Raw genomic sequence first — 16609 nt, forward strand, 5'->3', positions numbered from 1 at the left:
AAAAAAAAAAAAAAAGAATTGTTTGGTTTATGTTATTTCAACTTAATTTTGGTTATAGTGGACGTCATGGATTTGTGGTGGCAATAACTGGGGTGGATAACATTGGGAAAGGGCTGATTCGTGATGGAACAGGCTTTGTAACATTTCCTGTCAAGTATCAATGTGTTGTCTTCAGGCCTTTCAAGGGTGAGATTTTAGAAGCGGTTGTTACCATGGTCAATAAGGTTTGTCTCATTTTCTTTTCCTTTTTTGTCTCTCATTGATTCAAAGTAATTCTAGAAAGAAAAACCATTGGCAGTCTTATGTTTCTTTTCTCTCATCTTAGTTTCACAAAAGAAGCATAGATGGATCATGGATGCATTGTTGAATAAGATTTGAAAGAAAATATGAGAGCAGAAGGCTACATTTTAATTTATGGAAAGACAAAAATGTAACAATGAAAGGGGTCGCGATCCATACTTTGCTTAATTTATGCTGGCTGAAGTGAAGCAGAAGTTTATAAGCTTCTTTGTATCAAGAAATAATTGCTCTTTGTTAAATAGGGTTATTAAGAAGTTATTGCTCTTTGTAAAATAGGGTTAAAATATACACACCCATAGCTGGTCCATTGTCTGCTCATTGGCATTCATACAATGTTCAATTAGATGTCTGATCCCTAGTTAATGCCACATTGCTTGGCCCATGGTAACAAAAGGCATGTGTTAGCAACTGGCACAACCATCATTGAAATTGTTTGGTTTTGAGATATGGTACTCCATACTCCACTGGAGTGTTGTCTTCATAGCTATTTTAGGTTCTCTTTCTCTTGCACTAAACAGAAATAAAAAATGAAAACAGAAGAAAGAATGAACTGTTTGGTAATTTTAACTCATATATTTGTCCTTGATCAATTGTGAGTAGGAAAGGATAAGGAGGTATGGGAAAAAATAGCCAATTGAAAAGCAATAGTCATCTTTCTAATCCTCCAAGCTACTTACAAATGAAGTATTCCATTTGATCTCTCCCAGCAAAAAAATCGTAATAAATGCAGAGGGATTTGACTAGGAAAATGTTCGGCATACAAAGTTCAAGATTTCAGCTATTCTTTGAGAATAGATAAGGATCAAAAAGCTAATTTGGTTTGCGGCATGTAGCTTGGATGGAATTGGAACTGTCATCCTTGAACTAATTTTTTTACTACATGTGAAAGCCCCCTCCACTTGATAAGTGGAAACCCACCCCATATGCAACACATTTTGTGACTGTTTTCTCACAAAATGACTTTCAAATAACCAATTGAAGTAAAAAAAAAAAAGAAGTTTGTTTTTGATATTACATTAACAAAAAGGTGGGAAAGCTTAATCTCTAAATTAGTTTTTTTTTTTTGGGTGAATAAAAATTCATTACCAAGAGAGAAAAGAATACAACCCTATAAAAGAGAGGGAGGGGAGAGAAGAGTAGGCAAAGCTCAAAGGAGGGGGCTATTCTTGATGATGGAGCTAGGCAGCTCCCAGGAGTTTACAATATGACAATTTCTAAGGGAGGGATTACATGTGGTAGAGACCCGAGATATTTTTGCCTTGACAACAAAGGAAATGGAGCCCCAAATCCTATCCAAAGAGCGAGAGTTGGAGGTCCATTTCCTATGGTTTCTTTTCATCCAAATCTCTAAATTAGTTAGCTGTATAGACTATAGAGAACATCACCAAAACATTCCATAACTCGAGGATATGATAAATTAGCAACTTGAAAAATTAGGATTTGGAAATTTTTGGAGAAGCAAATTTTTTTTTTTTTGGGGGGGGGGGGGGGGTGGGTTGGGTTGGGTAGAGAAGCAAATTTAGTTTGATATCAATTTCTTTTTTTTTTTGGATGAACAAATAATTCATTACCAACGAGAGAAAGAAAAGAATAAACAAGGGAGAAAAGGGAGGGAGGGGAGGCAAATGCCAATAGGCCATCACGACAACATAAAGAAAGCAAAACAATTACAAAGCCAAACCGCTAACTGAAAGGGGAAACATAAGAGGGGGGGAGCCAATAAAATCCATCAGGTGGCCTGAATGAGATCAACCAGAAGGTTCAAGGAGGAAATGATGTGGGTATTCCTGCGAGAGGAGGCAACTGGGCGGTGGTGGTGGAGGGAACGGGCTTAGGAAGAAACATTAAAGTAGATAACTTTCAAAATCTGATCCGGAGATCGAGATTTGGGGGTCCATCTACGGATGTTTCTTTCCATCCAAAGGTGGTTGATGGTAGCGCAGAAAGCCAACTTGCCCATGGTGTCACAAATGGAGGGGCCAGAGAAGGACATGTCAACCCAATTCCATTCACGATGGAAAGGGAGAATGACTCTACTAGAAGGCCAATATTTGGAAAGAATAGATTTCCAAATATTCGAGAAGGGACAGGAGAAGAAGAGGTGGGGGATATCTTCTGAGGTATGGCGGCAGAGACAACAGGAAGGGTTGACAGGGATTTGGCGATGAATAAGGAAGGACTGAATAGGGAGGCAATTGGAGAGGCAACGCCAAAGGGTGAAGTTGTGGTGGGGGATATGGCCTTTAAACCAGAGCACCTTGTGCCAGGGGACGGTCAAGGAAGGGGCACGAATGAGAGACCAAGTAGAGGCAGAGGAGAAGGAGCATCTAGAGGAGGGGAGCCAGATGCATTTATCCTCACGACCACGGTGGCCAGGAGGAAGGGGAGGGAGGGAGGACCAAAGATCCAGAAGGGGAGGGGAAGATGGAGGGGGGGACCGTCCGTCCTGGGAGAGGATAGAATAGACGAATGCATTAGAAGGGAGGCTAGAAGAGTAAATGACCCTAGGGGAAAGCAGGAGGGCAGGATGCCGACAACTGACATGATATCTAAGAAATAAAATTAACTGTCAACAAAGAGTCAGAGTTAATGTAAAAGTCTATGAAACCCATATTTGCAGACAATTGAAGGTCATCATGAAGAGCCCTCATCTCAGCCATAGAGTTGGACCACACCCCATAGAAGTTTGAAAAGGCTACTAGAACCTGACCATCTCTATTCCTGATGATTCCTCCACCTCCACTAACGCCCGGACTTTTTTTGGGTATTCAATTGTATAAATCATGGTTGTTTCAAAATAAAAAATAAAAAATTCTAGTAATAAGTGGTTTCAAATGAAAATAAGAAATTGATATTAAGGATGTTAACCCTGCCGGGGTTCTCAAGCTGATCTGGAAAATTGTTTCCAAACATAATAGTATTTGGGTTGACTGGATCCTTTCCGGTCCTCTCAAAAATCACTCTCTTTGGACGGCCCCTTCTTCTTCGGATGCTTCTTGGATTTGGAGAAAGATTCTAGATCACAGACAAATTGCCATTTCTACCATCTTCTCTATAGGCAGGATGCTTTTTCGCTTTGTGACTCTCTCAGAGCTTATATCTCCTCGTTCAAAGAGAGCAATCATGCTACAGATTTTTTGGCTAATTTAGCTTGCGAAGTCTTAGACAGTTCCAGGTTTCTTAGAGGTCAGATTCTCCTGAGTGGGCCTATTCGTATCATTCGGGAAGACAAAGCTGGCTTACCGGTTTTTCAAATGTAAATTCTTAGTTCTTGATGGGTTTCTCTTGCATGGTGAGAGTGTGCAACTGTTTCTCTGGATCGGGGTAAGGCGGGATTTGTCCCCCCTTGTACTCTTCTTTATTATTATGATTATTTCAATAAAGTTTTAGGGGGCTTCCCTGGGTCGTAGATAATATTTGGGTTGAAAAAAAAAAAAAAGAATGTGGAGGTAGAAGGTAAACTATCTTTTGTTTGATTAGACATATTGAAGGCTCCAAACATGTGGAATACTTCCAAAATGTCATTGGAAAAGTGATTTTAGGGACTAGGATCAAATGGTATGATTTTAGTAACATGAATATTCCTTCTGTTCATGACTTTTCTATGTGTTGAAGTGGGGATGCATGTAATTTTGTGATTAGAGGATGGATGGCTTCTGTAAGCCCCAAATTAGAAGTAAAAAGTGTATGCCAGTACCATGCTTATGTGGTGAGACTTTGAGAATTCCACTCTCTCTCTCTTACACACACACACGCGCGCGTGCATCCCTATCCTTCATTGTTTTAGCAGGGGTTGTGCTGGGTGGGATTCTACCCTGCAGTGCTTGTCTCGTCCTTCTTTTTTTTTTATTTTTATTTTTTTTAAAACTTCTTTTGTTAGAATGTAACCGAAAGGTGATTCATTTTATAGACACAAAATGCATTTCATTTTGTGATAGAGTAAATTTTGTTGCTGACCTGCCTGATGATCTCATTCCCCTATAGGTCATAAGCTGAAGTTATTTGGAAGATCACTCTAATCATGAGCTGAAGTTAGCTTGTAGATCTCTCTTAACACCCCCTGCCCAAGTTTTCTCTAAACCATACTATGCGTTCATAGATCTTCTCTTTTACAAATTTTTTTAAGACAAGCACCCCCCTTTTCATCATTTCCGATCTACACTTGGAGTCTTCAGTTTTTTCTTCAAATTGACCATTCAAGGGCCATTTTCGCACCATTGAGTCCTATCTCCATACTTGAGTTGCTTGGATAAAAGCCTGTTTTGTCTGTTCGCCGTAAATCTTAGCAACTCCGGCATCCTCTTCTGGTTCTTCCTTTCCCATTCCCTTGGTCCTCAACTCTCTTCTTACCCGATCATCTCTTCAAACTCTTCCAGACATTCATGGGGGAAGAGAGTTTAAATATATTTTTTTTCTCCACAAGTCACTCCCAAATTTACGAACAGAGGTTAGATTGCTGATCTCCAAACTGGAACTGGCTGATGTTTGATCCAGTTTTAAAATATTGCTTGAGATGCGTGCATCTATATTATAGTTTATTCCTGCATACCGCAAGACCCAAATGGCTTTGATCTAGTTTCAAAACATTGCTTGTGATGCGTGCATCTATATTATAGTTGATTCCTGCAATATAGCAAAACCCAAATGGCTTTCAAACACACCTTAACATATCTATCTTCTCATGCCATTGTTTTTCTGACATGGCAATTATATTGGGTCCTGCATCTTTCTTGGTTGATGGTTGCTCAATTGTCAACTATGCATTACTTTATGTAATTTTTGGGGCCATTAGTAATGTGATCTTTGAAATGCTTATGTGCAGATGGGATTTTTTGCTGAAGCTGGTCCTGTTCAGATCTTTGTGTCAAATCATGTGAGTTTGATCTTGTTGTTCCGTTTGTTCTTTCAACTTTTATGAAAAGTAGAGTATGTGATGCAGATCAAAGGTATTTTCAGAAGTACCAACAGAGGAAGAAGCAATCCAGGCCAGAACCATTGCTTTGAACCACTTTGGTTCAGGTTTAAACAACTTGTGGTTCAGGTTCTGGTTCACATGAAGAACCAGGTCGTGGGGTCTCTTTTTGAGTTCATATGTTGTTTACTTTATTTATTTGTTAGGACTGGAATATTCTTTATGAAGTCCAGTAAGGCAACCAAGGCCACCTGGACGCCTAGGCTATAGGCGTTGTAATGTAAGACTAGATCAAAAGGACCTAATCCTAGGTAGGATCTGAAATTTTGGCTGAATAGAGAAGATGCCAATTATTCACAAACCACAACTCAGATGGAGCTGAATTTTGGATCATATGGAGATCCTATACGAGGAAACAAATCATAAAAAAAATGAGCAAATTTTGTCAGCCGGATTGAGAGATCTGCTGGTTGCAAGAAAAACTTTAGTGATTCTTCAAGAACTAGGCAGAGAGACGATGGAGGTGATACTAGACTTAAGTGAGTCAATCGGTTACCCTAACGTATCCAAATGGACCACGGAGAATACTTAAGGTGTGAAATTGTGCCTGAACCAAAAATGATTTATTTTAGGATTCTTGAATTCCCAACCCCTTGTTCACACATTCACTAGATTAACAACCAATGATCTATCCAAAGTTAGTCCGCTTAATGGTAGGGAGTGGGTAGGGGTTGATGCCCCTAGTACACTCAATGCCATAAGCAGGAGATACACACAAATGGCTTGACCAGAATACCCGTATTAATACATTCTTTGCCAATAAAGTCATGCTTGACGGATGATCTTAGGATTTGGATCAATTGGTCCTCCTAAGGTTCTCAACAAACCCAGCTATCAGAGATCTACTCTGGAAGTTACGCACTCGAATATTCTTCTTTGGAAAACCTTGTAATTGAAAATCAATAGGTTGTGTGTGTGTTTTTTCTGATCAGCAATCTAAGAGGGCTTCAAGTCTTCAAACAACTCTCAAAACACTCTCTCACAAAGGCTAAAACAAAAAATAAAAAAGAAAAGAGAATTTGATGGAGGGTTGAGAAGGGGGAAGAAGAAGGTTAGGTTTTGGGCATCTCACTCGTCAAGTTGAGGCATCTCACTTAGGGCCTTTCACCCATCTGCATCCCATGGCAAAACAACATATAGCCATCTTAAATAAACTTCATTCAATCTCAAATTAGTTGCAAAGCTCTCTTAAATAGGCTAGGCACAGCCTTACAACTTAGAAACAAACTAAAAAAGGAAACTAACATAAAATAGAAACTAGTGACTTTTTACTTACTAACTATTGACTTGTACTCTAAAAAACTAACATAAGACAATAAAGTGTTCTTCTAGAATACTAAAACTGACTTTGGCTACTTATTAACAGAAGGGAACAAAATAAATGCCAAATTACTGTTCACATGTACTGGTCTCGTGAACAGTAAATTCTGGTTTTTGGTTGGCTTAATGGACCAACATTGGGCTGGCTGGTCTAGTTTGATGGAACAAACAACACCCTTCTTTTGCAGGCTTGATCTGCATTAATTCTACCCCTTTTAGAAAAATTCGTCCTCGGATTTTGAATAAGATAAGGGTGATTGACTGATTGTAGCATGATACACATCCATCTTCAACCAACAACCCCCTTCTTTTGCAGACTCGATCAACATCAACTCTTCCCCTTTCAGAAAAAATTCGTCCTCGAATTTTGAAGAAGTTAAGGGTGATTGTAGCATGGTACACATCCATCTTCAAGCTATAGAAAAATTCAGGTAGCTCCTTGATCATACGGATGTAGTCATATAGGCACGGTTAATGCTCTTCAAGGTATTTCAAGGGGATGATGAACTCTATATGTTCAACTTCAATGTCTATGGATGTGTCCATGGGTTTGTCTTCAAGCATGTCTTCTACATGCTCTTCTTCAATCTTACGCTCTTCAAGTCCCTCATCCTTGTCATTCATAGTTTCTTCCACGATGTCGTCAACCATTATTTCAATATCGTTCCATTAAGGATCTTCCTTTTGGCTGTTCACAGGCATCACAGTTGTTGGAGCACCAATCTCCTTGGGTTCGATCTCCTTGTGCACCATTGGGACCATGCCACTTTCGATTTCTTCACATGAATCCTACTAATGGGGATGTCAATGACTACCTCTCCCTCGATAGTAGGAGTTGCTAGAATTTCTTCAGCACTAACCTTAACTTTTGACTTTGGTTCATTGGTTGGAGGTGTCTTCTCTCGTTGCTCCTTTGCAATGCGTTGCCCTATAGAGGCTGATAATTCCTTCATGCTCTTGTCAACTGTGGTGGCTTTTGGAAATCTGGTAGAAGGAAGTACATTCTTCATTCATGCTTAGATAGGTACATTCTTTGTACTGCATCTCTTCCCATGTTCTAGGCTCACGTCCTTGAGCTTGAAGTTGCCTTCCACGGACTCTCCATTATATTTAAACACAATCACTCATCTGAGAGCAAACATATCGAAGTCGTTGCGTCTCTATGAAGTTGTAGTTGTCAAAGTACATGTACAATTCATCTAATTGTCTCCAATTTTTATTTATTTATTTATTTATTTTATTTGGAACTAAGTGTCTTAACATAACTAATCTATCAAAAAAATGGGTTGAAAAAAATATTAACTAAAACAGGCATCCTTAATCTAGTTAAATTGGTGTGGGTACCAAACAGTCATCCTGAGAACATATAATCCTTTGTAATAAGGCATGTACAAACTGAGCAAAACATCCCAAGTTAACCATATTCCTATTTAACTAAACCTCTTAAAATTAAAAATAGATCCCCACTGAATTAAGGCTGATCCTATGCAAGTGTTGACAGAGTTGTAATAATTTTTGCAATAAGGCATGTACAAACTGAATCCTCTGAGAGTCAATGGCTAATTGGTTGGAAATTTCCCTAGATCGCGTAGTCACCATAAATTGCCCATATTATGATGTGGGTAGAACTCCTGTTGAACATTTGTTGTAGCGAAATAGGTGGTGACAACCCTTGGCTAATCCCCTTCATCATTAAATTCACTTTGGGATATTGAACCGACTGGTAGGAAAACCATCTGTGACCATGTGGGAATTGGATTAAGGTTTGCATTGCCACTTGAGAATGGCCAAAACTTCGTTATAACTGTATACCTGATATAATTTTGAATCCCAATAGTGATTTGGAAGGCATACTATGAAATTACTAATTGCAGTAAACCATCAATGCAATTTCATGTGTTGGAGTTAAAAGACTGCCCAAGATCTCTTTGCTGTGCAGCTTCTCGGTTTATATGATATAAACACAACAGATCCAAATCCAACTTGGTCAATGGTCACTGATCAAGTCTTCGCAAAAAAAAATCAGCTAAATAGTTTTTGGGTCTTACATCAGGTTGTAGAAATTAGAGAATTTATGCAATAACCTGAACCTTTGATATATCAGTTGGATGAAAAGGAAATCCACAATGAACAGAATAATTGGATTTATATGGCTTTAAGTAGGTGGAAACAGACATTTATATTAGTCTCCATCAATCCTTAAGATTGAGGAATGTATGTGTTCCCATTAGTCACTTTGTTTAAGTTAAGCTTTAATGTTACGGCTAAGTAAAGTTAGCTTTGCAAAATATGTATGTATCTTGTAAATATGTCTTTGGCTCTTTGCCCTACTTGACTGTGTTTACTCTTATCTTGTTCTTGTTATTTAGTTGATACCAGATGATATGGAGTTCCAGTCTGGAGACATACCAAATTATACAACTTCAGATGGATCAGTATGTCTTGGGTTGCATTTTCTTTGTTTCTGAAGAATATATTGTTGTCTAGTTGACAGTGTTTGACTCCAGACTTGCTGCCATGGATGTTTGTAGGTTAAGATTCAAAAGGATAGTGAGGTGAGGTTAAAGATAATTGGTACTCGAGTTGATGCTACAGAAATTGTATGTCATTTATCCTTTTATTAAATGAAAAAATTATTTACTTCTTTTCCTATTAAAATTCAATTTTCTAGATTGCTTCTCTGCAATGGGACTTTGTATAAGTTCCTTTGCCCCTTTCCAATTTTTCATTTTTTCTTATATAGTGTGTATAGCAAATGCACAAACTGCTACCCTGTGATGTGCATCAAATATTTGTGCTACTTTTTTACACTTTCTAAGTAGAAGAAAGGGAAATAAATGAGAAGCGTTTTGAATTGAAGGGATGGTTATAGTTTGGGAGTACTTGATTAGAGTAATTATTAATACATTATATGTAGCATCCAAGGAAAGAGGGTGGGCTTGGGCGCGACGTGTAAGGTTGCTCCACTGTGGGTTCGAGTTGGAAAACAGCTTCTCTACGAAGTGGCGGCGGTGAGGCTGCTTACATTATGACCCTCTCTAGATCCCCGCAGTGGCGGTAGCCTCGTGTACTGGGTACACCTTTTTATATGTAGCATCCAAGGAATGTTTTAATAGCATCCAACCCTTAGATCAAGCAACATGAATCCTAGACATATAATTTGATAAATTTCAAATACAGTGACTTGGTCGTTAAAGGAACTAGCATTTTTAGCATGTGTACTCTTTGAATCCTTGTGGTGCTTTGTTTGCTTAAACTCGTATAATACGTATAGGTTCCATTTTATGTTTCTTAATTCTCATTATATATTTTTTTCCCCTCAATTTGCAGTTTTGCATTGGTACGATAAAGGATGATTTCTTGGGTGTCATCAATGATCCTGGTGCATCAGCTTAGTGAATCTCAATGTTGAAAAGTTTACATTGCAAAGGAGAAGAATGTGTAGCTAGAGATTTTACCATATGGGCTGCAGTTCTAATATTTATATGCTGGCTATGTACTGTACTAAGGAGCAGGGTATATCCACATGGGCTGCTGCTGTTGCATTCATTTTGTATGATTCCTAGTTCTTTTTAGATTTCTGAAGTTATTGTTAGTTTTGTAGCAATATCAACAGCATCGTAATTTGTAATTTAGATAAATTAAGGCCTCAAAATCTGTGGACTGAAGAGATTATTATACGGAAAAAGAAAAGTGGAAGGGAGTGAACTTCCCCGTTATTGCATTCAGGCAAAGAATTGCAATGAACAGTCTGGAGAAGGTCCTAGAGATCTCTGATTTGGTTGCTGTTGTCTCCCAACATTTCTTGTCTATATCAGTGAAATTTGCAAACCTAATAGATAGGAATCATGGTATTAAAAGTCTCAGAAAGTATAAAGTATGAACGAGACCCCACCAATGCCAGTGCATACAGGACGTTTCAACCCATGATTGGAAACTCTTTAACACTATTACTATCATTGATTTTTTTTTTTAATATATATAAATTGTATTAAAAGAGAAAGGGAAAACGCACACCGATATAAAAAAATTATGCAGTGCACATCAAATAGATCTCTGTGAAAATAAAGATTCTCTCTCCTTTGTAGCTTAACCAGAGTGTTTAGTGCCCTAGACACTAGAACCACTAAGCTGCAGCAGGAGCTTTATATGCTTAAGGATAGTGGTAAGGAAAAAGGGGATTAAAAAGAAATTTTATCCTGTGCCAGATTGCAAAGCCATTTGTATTGTACATTGAAATCAATAAAGACATTCATACCAAAAAAATAAAATAAAAAAATCAATTAAAACAGCATTGAAACGGTTCATTAAATTGGTGACCTCCTTGATCTCTTAATCCCTCGCCCTATAAAGGCCTATATCCTAATCAATACCACTCTCATCCAAAGCAGTACACTCTTTAATAGACTCGTCTTTTATGTAATATAAGCTATGGGTTTTGCACACAACTGGATGTCCCCATCAAATATCCTCACAGAATCTAAGTCTGTCTTCAGTCTATGATTGACAATCTCTATGCTACATATACATCTTTTAAATATAATTTCCTCCGTGATGTCTCAAATGTCTAGATAATTGATGACAACAAATTTAGTGACCCCAGCTTTACAGTTTACCCATCTAGGAACGATATATATATATATATATATATATTTTTTTCCTGAATTTTCAATGAGAAAATCTCCTTGTCAATGGCTGGTCTTATATTGTTGCACTTTTTTTTTTCCACATAATAATGCTTAAGTATCCAATCTTTGAACTTGATAATGAATTCATCATCAGATCTGGATCATCTACTTCCTGATCACATAGGAGTGGTTTGGCCAAAAAGTTGTGACCTCTCTCTCTGTATTTTCGTTTTTTTTTTGGGGGGGGGGGGGGTTTGACCTCCACTTGGTTATGTTTGGCTGATGAATTGACCAGATAACAGAATTGCTTCCTTTTAAATCAAACTTAGTTATTGCACAATTAAAGATGAGAAAGTGATTGACTTTACAAAGGTAGCAACTCATTTCTTCTCTCATGGCCATGATGATGAAAATCAAGAGTGTGGCAGGACCTCTGTACATAAGAAAGAAATGAGGAATTAGGATGATTGCCATATCGTTTGTCTAGATTTGGTTCTATTAATGCCGTGCTCTTGGTGGTGTGGATTTTGATTTCTTACAGGGAGTGATGTCTGAGAAAAACGATGAAGCAGAACCATCTTCAAGACCACTATATGCACCGTAGCAGAGGTCTAAATTGTTATGAAGCCTCAACTTCCTTCCCATCCTCCAAATGGTTTCTCTTTTAAATGGCAGAGATCCTGTCAATTGATTGTCATTCAGCCTCAACTCACTGAGATTATTCAAGGCTTGAAAGTTGGAAGGTATTGAACCATTCAGGTGGTTCCTGTCCAAATGAACAACACGTAGGTTCTGCAACCGGCCAAGTGATTCAGGAATGGGTCCCTGCAAACCCATCTCGGAGAGAATCAAGATCATCAGATCCTTCAACCCATCAAATCCGTTACGGGGAATTGGTGAAGAAACAGTTGGGTTCCCCTTGAGAATCAAAGCTTGGAGAGAATTTAAACCACGGAAAGAGATGGGCAAAGGACCCAACAGCCGGTTGTAGCTGAGGTCCATAAGGATCAAGCTCTTGAGGCCGTTGATCATGGAGTTGGGTATCTGACCGGACAGTCGGTTTCGGCTTAAATCCATCTTTACGAGGGATGGACAGTCTCCGAGGCTAGAAGGGATGGAGCCCCTGAGGAGGTTCTGGCTGAGGTCCAACCCATTCAACACAGGGAAGCTTAGACCTGGTGGAATCACACCCACCAATTTGTTTCCGCTTAAATCCAAGGACCTTAGAGAGGTGAGGCGACCAAGAGATTCCGGAATTGAACCATTGAGGTTGTTCTTGTGAATGTCGAGGACTCTCAAACGGGTGAGGTTACCCAATTCAACTGGGATGGGACCAACGTGACCATTTTCACGCAGAACCAGAGTCTGAAGAGTAGGCCGAAGCTGAGCAAGGAAGGTAGGGATGGGTTGAGGATTAAAAGTGAAACAACGGTAGAAGAAGAGTGTCCTGATGTGTGGGAGCTTAGTTACGGAAGGGGATATGAAGGAGCGGGTGGGATCACAAGTAGGGAAAGCGGTGTCGTCTGAAAGGGCGCCAAAGGAGAGGGAGACAACATGGAAGATTTGGTCTTTGTCGGGCATGCACTCGATCCCGTGCCAGCGACCTCGACACACATCTGGGATTTCGGTAGCCCAACCGTTTCCGGTGGCCTTCATGATGTCGTAAACTGCTTGTTGTTCCTGTGGGTCAGTCCGAGCTCCATTACTGTTCATGGTGAAGCCTGTCTGCGGTGCATCGATGAGGTTGGAGGAGCCTCCCGTATCGGACATTATCACTGTGAAAGATAGTGCCATAGGAATCCAGGAGGAGCTCAGTAGGAGTAAGAGTAGTGGGCGTGGGAGATCCATTTCTTCACGTACACACACACACACACACCACTTATAGGCTCTACAAATTACAATGGTGTAGGAGGAGGAAGGGTGGAGAGCTTTTGTAGCCGTTAGAATGGATGGAGGGTGGTGAAGTTAATGAATGAGTGAGGGCCACTTGGTAAGTTTTGTGGGCATAGATTTAAATAGATGGTGTGTGTTAATAAAGAAGATCACGGGAAAGGGAAGAAGTGCAAAGCCCTAAATACTAAATATTAAATATTAGAGAGAGTATATGGATTTTGGTGTCTATTTAATGTTCTTCACGGGAAGTTTCCTCGGCCATTAAATTTCTCATCGTTTTGGCCCTTTTGGGTTTGGTCGAGCCGGTTAGGAGTTGAGTTAGGACTTGGCTAAATCAAACAGGGAACTTGGAATTGGAAACTAGAAAGATCGTCTCCTTTGATGATTTTAAAGAGCTCAATCGGAACCCGGACTAATTTTGATCTGATTTTGATCCAGGTCGGTCCTGACTAGTTAGGAGTCGGCCTGATTTTACTATAACCTTAGAAATGCATTAGCCGTCTCAAGTTTTAAAACTGGACTCCTTGGATGTAGAAGAAATGACTTGGATGAATGGGTCATGTGTTATGTTGAGCACTTGAGCCTTAAATTCAGTTTTGGGAAAGGGGTGGGTATGCTGCCACTGTCACATCCCGTTCACACAGAATCAGACTGGTGACTGGGCTAACACTCGTTAACCCAAAACCTGTTAGGATCGTCTGATACAGTAACCTCTACATAGCATACCCACAACTAAAGAAAACAAATTTTGTATTTTAACAGAAGTCTTATATGTATATACTTGTAAATACCCCAATACTCTTGATATCCAAATTGTAATACATAATACATTTATATATGGGCCTGTAGGGGTGGTATATACACAAAAATTACAATTTAGACATCCTAAGCACAAAATGGGTAGCATCACAAAATAGTAAAAAAGAATCCCGTGTAGGTATCAGTGTTGTCCCATAACACAACTCTCGCACGGCACTCGGCCTGGTGTCAAGATCTTCAGAGACCCACCAGTCCTTAACTGAAAACTCCACAGTGAATCCTGGATCTAGCTCTTCAGCCGGATAGCCTGCAAGATCATATAAAAGTGATGTACATATGATATGAGCTCACTAGCCCAGTAAGTGAAAAGAAAAACCAAGCAATCAGTCGCAATACAAATGGACCTATATGTATGCAAGTTCATTTTTATTATCCTAAACCATCTATATATTACATCTAAGTCATATGTCATGTGCTACTTACAACCACAGTGCATGTATGCCTTGGGTACGAGTCGCGAACTCCATCGCGCGATACGCCCATAGGGTTGTCGGAGAAGGCCAACCATGGGTACCGAAAAAGTATATTGGGCCTTGCCCTGCATTAAAGTAAAATGGACCTTGCCTTGCATTAAAGTAAAATGAGTCTTGTCTTGCATTAAATTAAAAGCAGTACGATTGACCCTCTTGTTATATCACTAAAGTTGTTGATTGTTCTAATGATCGATCGAACGTACTTCTAACCGCCACCATTGGTACACAACCTCGGGCTTCCCCCCAGTGATATACCCAACACCTAAACCCCTGCTGGGAAGGATCGTAGCACAGGGATATATCATTCCTAACTGCATGCTCCTATATGAGATAGTACGACTGCATAGTACCACCATGTCCCATTCCACAGCCACCAATGCATTCGTTTCAAAGCCAACTACGACATCTAGTCTAGCAATGTATCATATTCAATAATGTAAATTCATCCATCTCATAACTCAAAGCAAGAATAAACATCTAATAATTAAAGATATTAGCATATCAAGTCATAGATGAATTTTATAATGCACACGTCAATGCATGCAAATGGCATTTGTGAATGACTAGGTCACACACAATAATGATATGATGGCATGACTAGTCTACAACAATAATGGAATGATACAAAAACACTCAAAAAATAAAGTCAATGTTCTCTTCTCACTTACCTAATTGTGTATAATGATCACCCTTAGTACGAAGAAGATTTGGCGTGCGATGACGTAAGTTTCTAATGCAACCTATCATAAAAGATGTCAAATTTAGTATAACTCCATTTGAGATTCATGACCAACGGAGTACGATGATCCCAACATGTTCAAAATCACCATAGGAGGTTGTCCAACAAATTTGGGCCCAATCAAAACCCGAAGAGTTGGATTGGTGGGTAAATTGGTGGGCGAGGTACCCATCGGTCCTTGCCCGCCGCTCGACTCAGGCCTGGTAAGGACCAATGTGCCAGGTTCCCACTAGTCTTGCTCGCCGATCAAGCCAGCAGCCTATCTAGGATAGGCGGGCTTCGGATTGGTGGGTCCGACCATTTTCAGGCACCCACCACTCAAAACCGGGATTTTGCTGTTCACTCTCATTCTTCATTCCACCTTAGGGAAATCACGAGGGGTCGATTCGACCTCATTTTTCACAAATCTAAGGTTCCATATCATGATTCTAACCTAGATCTAGGACCGATTCAAATTTTCAAGCTTGGGTTTTACCTATTTGCTCAAGAACACTTCAAAAACCTCAAATCTTCTCTCTAGCTCAAGATATCAACAATTGCTTATCAAATCTTGTAATTTTTTCCTCTAAAACCTTCATAAACAACATGTAGGTCCTTTATTAAACCTTAGATTCATATTCTCAAGAGGGATTAACAAGATCTAAATGATTCCTACCCAAATCGAAGGGTTTCACTCAGGGTTTCTTGGGGGTTTAAGAAATACAGTCTTTACTCATCTCAAATTGTAGATCTCGAGATGAGGGTCACTAATCCGGTGTCAGATTCAAAGGATCTGACCCCGGCGATGCGCAACGATCATTTTCTTCCCTATTTCTTCCTTCTTTTTCCCTTCTCTCTCCTTCGTTTCTCTCTCTTTTTTACTTTTCTCACCCACATTGTAAAACAATAAATGAGAGAAAAGAAAGTAATAAATGCTATTTATGCTTGCGTCAAAATGTCTAATGACTAGAGTGGTAGGTCACACTGGTGGGTCCGACTCACTTATGATCACCCACTAGTCGGCCAAAACATAGTCGAAATATTGGGATTTTCGATGGGGCTCGGCCCCAACGCGTATTTCACTATTGGTAATTGATTAACACACGTACTTGACATAATATACGGCTACGTATCTTTATTGTGCGTACATGGCCCAGTGATATGTGCAAGTGCATGGCTTGGGTACATGAACTTCACTAGGCACCGACATCGACTCGTCTGACCAACCCGAGTTTAGAGTCACCCTTACCATCATATTCCATAAGGTACTTGACTCGGCTCGCTTGGGTTCAGGTCTTGCATGACCAAACCCAACCAACCTGATAATTAAATCGGATTTAGAAAGTAGGGTATCATAGCCACTATATCTAGATTTGTGTCATCCCTTCTTAAAAAGAGTGGGACCCACATTGTTCTTTTAAGAAGAAGAAATAACGGTCCTTGCTTAACAACGAATTCTTTCCCTCTTTCAAGAAATTTGTATTTG

The 16609-nt window shown here is 39.5% G+C and overlaps 2 protein-coding genes across 2 annotated transcripts; one reads left to right on the top strand and one right to left on the bottom strand.

Moving 5' to 3' along the window:
* Window positions 1-58: 58 nt before the first annotated feature.
* LOC122067475 (DNA-directed RNA polymerase II subunit RPB7) lies at window positions 59-10320 on the top strand (the record flags this gene model as incomplete). The annotated part of the gene is given in 5 exon segments (XM_042631328.1): window positions 59-224; window positions 5123-5173; window positions 8962-9027; window positions 9124-9192; window positions 9923-10320. Coding segments are annotated over 5 exon segments (418 nt in total), but the record flags the coding sequence as incomplete, so codon positions are not given.
* Window positions 10321-11516: 1196 nt separating this feature from the next.
* On the bottom strand, window positions 11517-13190 carry LOC122067474 (protein TOO MANY MOUTHS). Its single transcript, XM_042631327.1, has one exon. The coding sequence runs from the start codon at window positions 13066-13068 to the stop codon at window positions 11719-11721; it is 1350 nt and encodes a 449-aa protein (XP_042487261.1). The 5' UTR covers window positions 13069-13190; the 3' UTR covers window positions 11517-11718.
* Between the last annotated feature and the right edge of the window lie 3419 nt (window positions 13191-16609).

This window comes from Macadamia integrifolia, unplaced genomic scaffold (genome assembly GCF_013358625.1).
Source record: "Macadamia integrifolia cultivar HAES 741 unplaced genomic scaffold, SCU_Mint_v3 scaffold2923, whole genome shotgun sequence".
Taxonomy (NCBI): domain Eukaryota; kingdom Viridiplantae; phylum Streptophyta; class Magnoliopsida; order Proteales; family Proteaceae; genus Macadamia; species Macadamia integrifolia.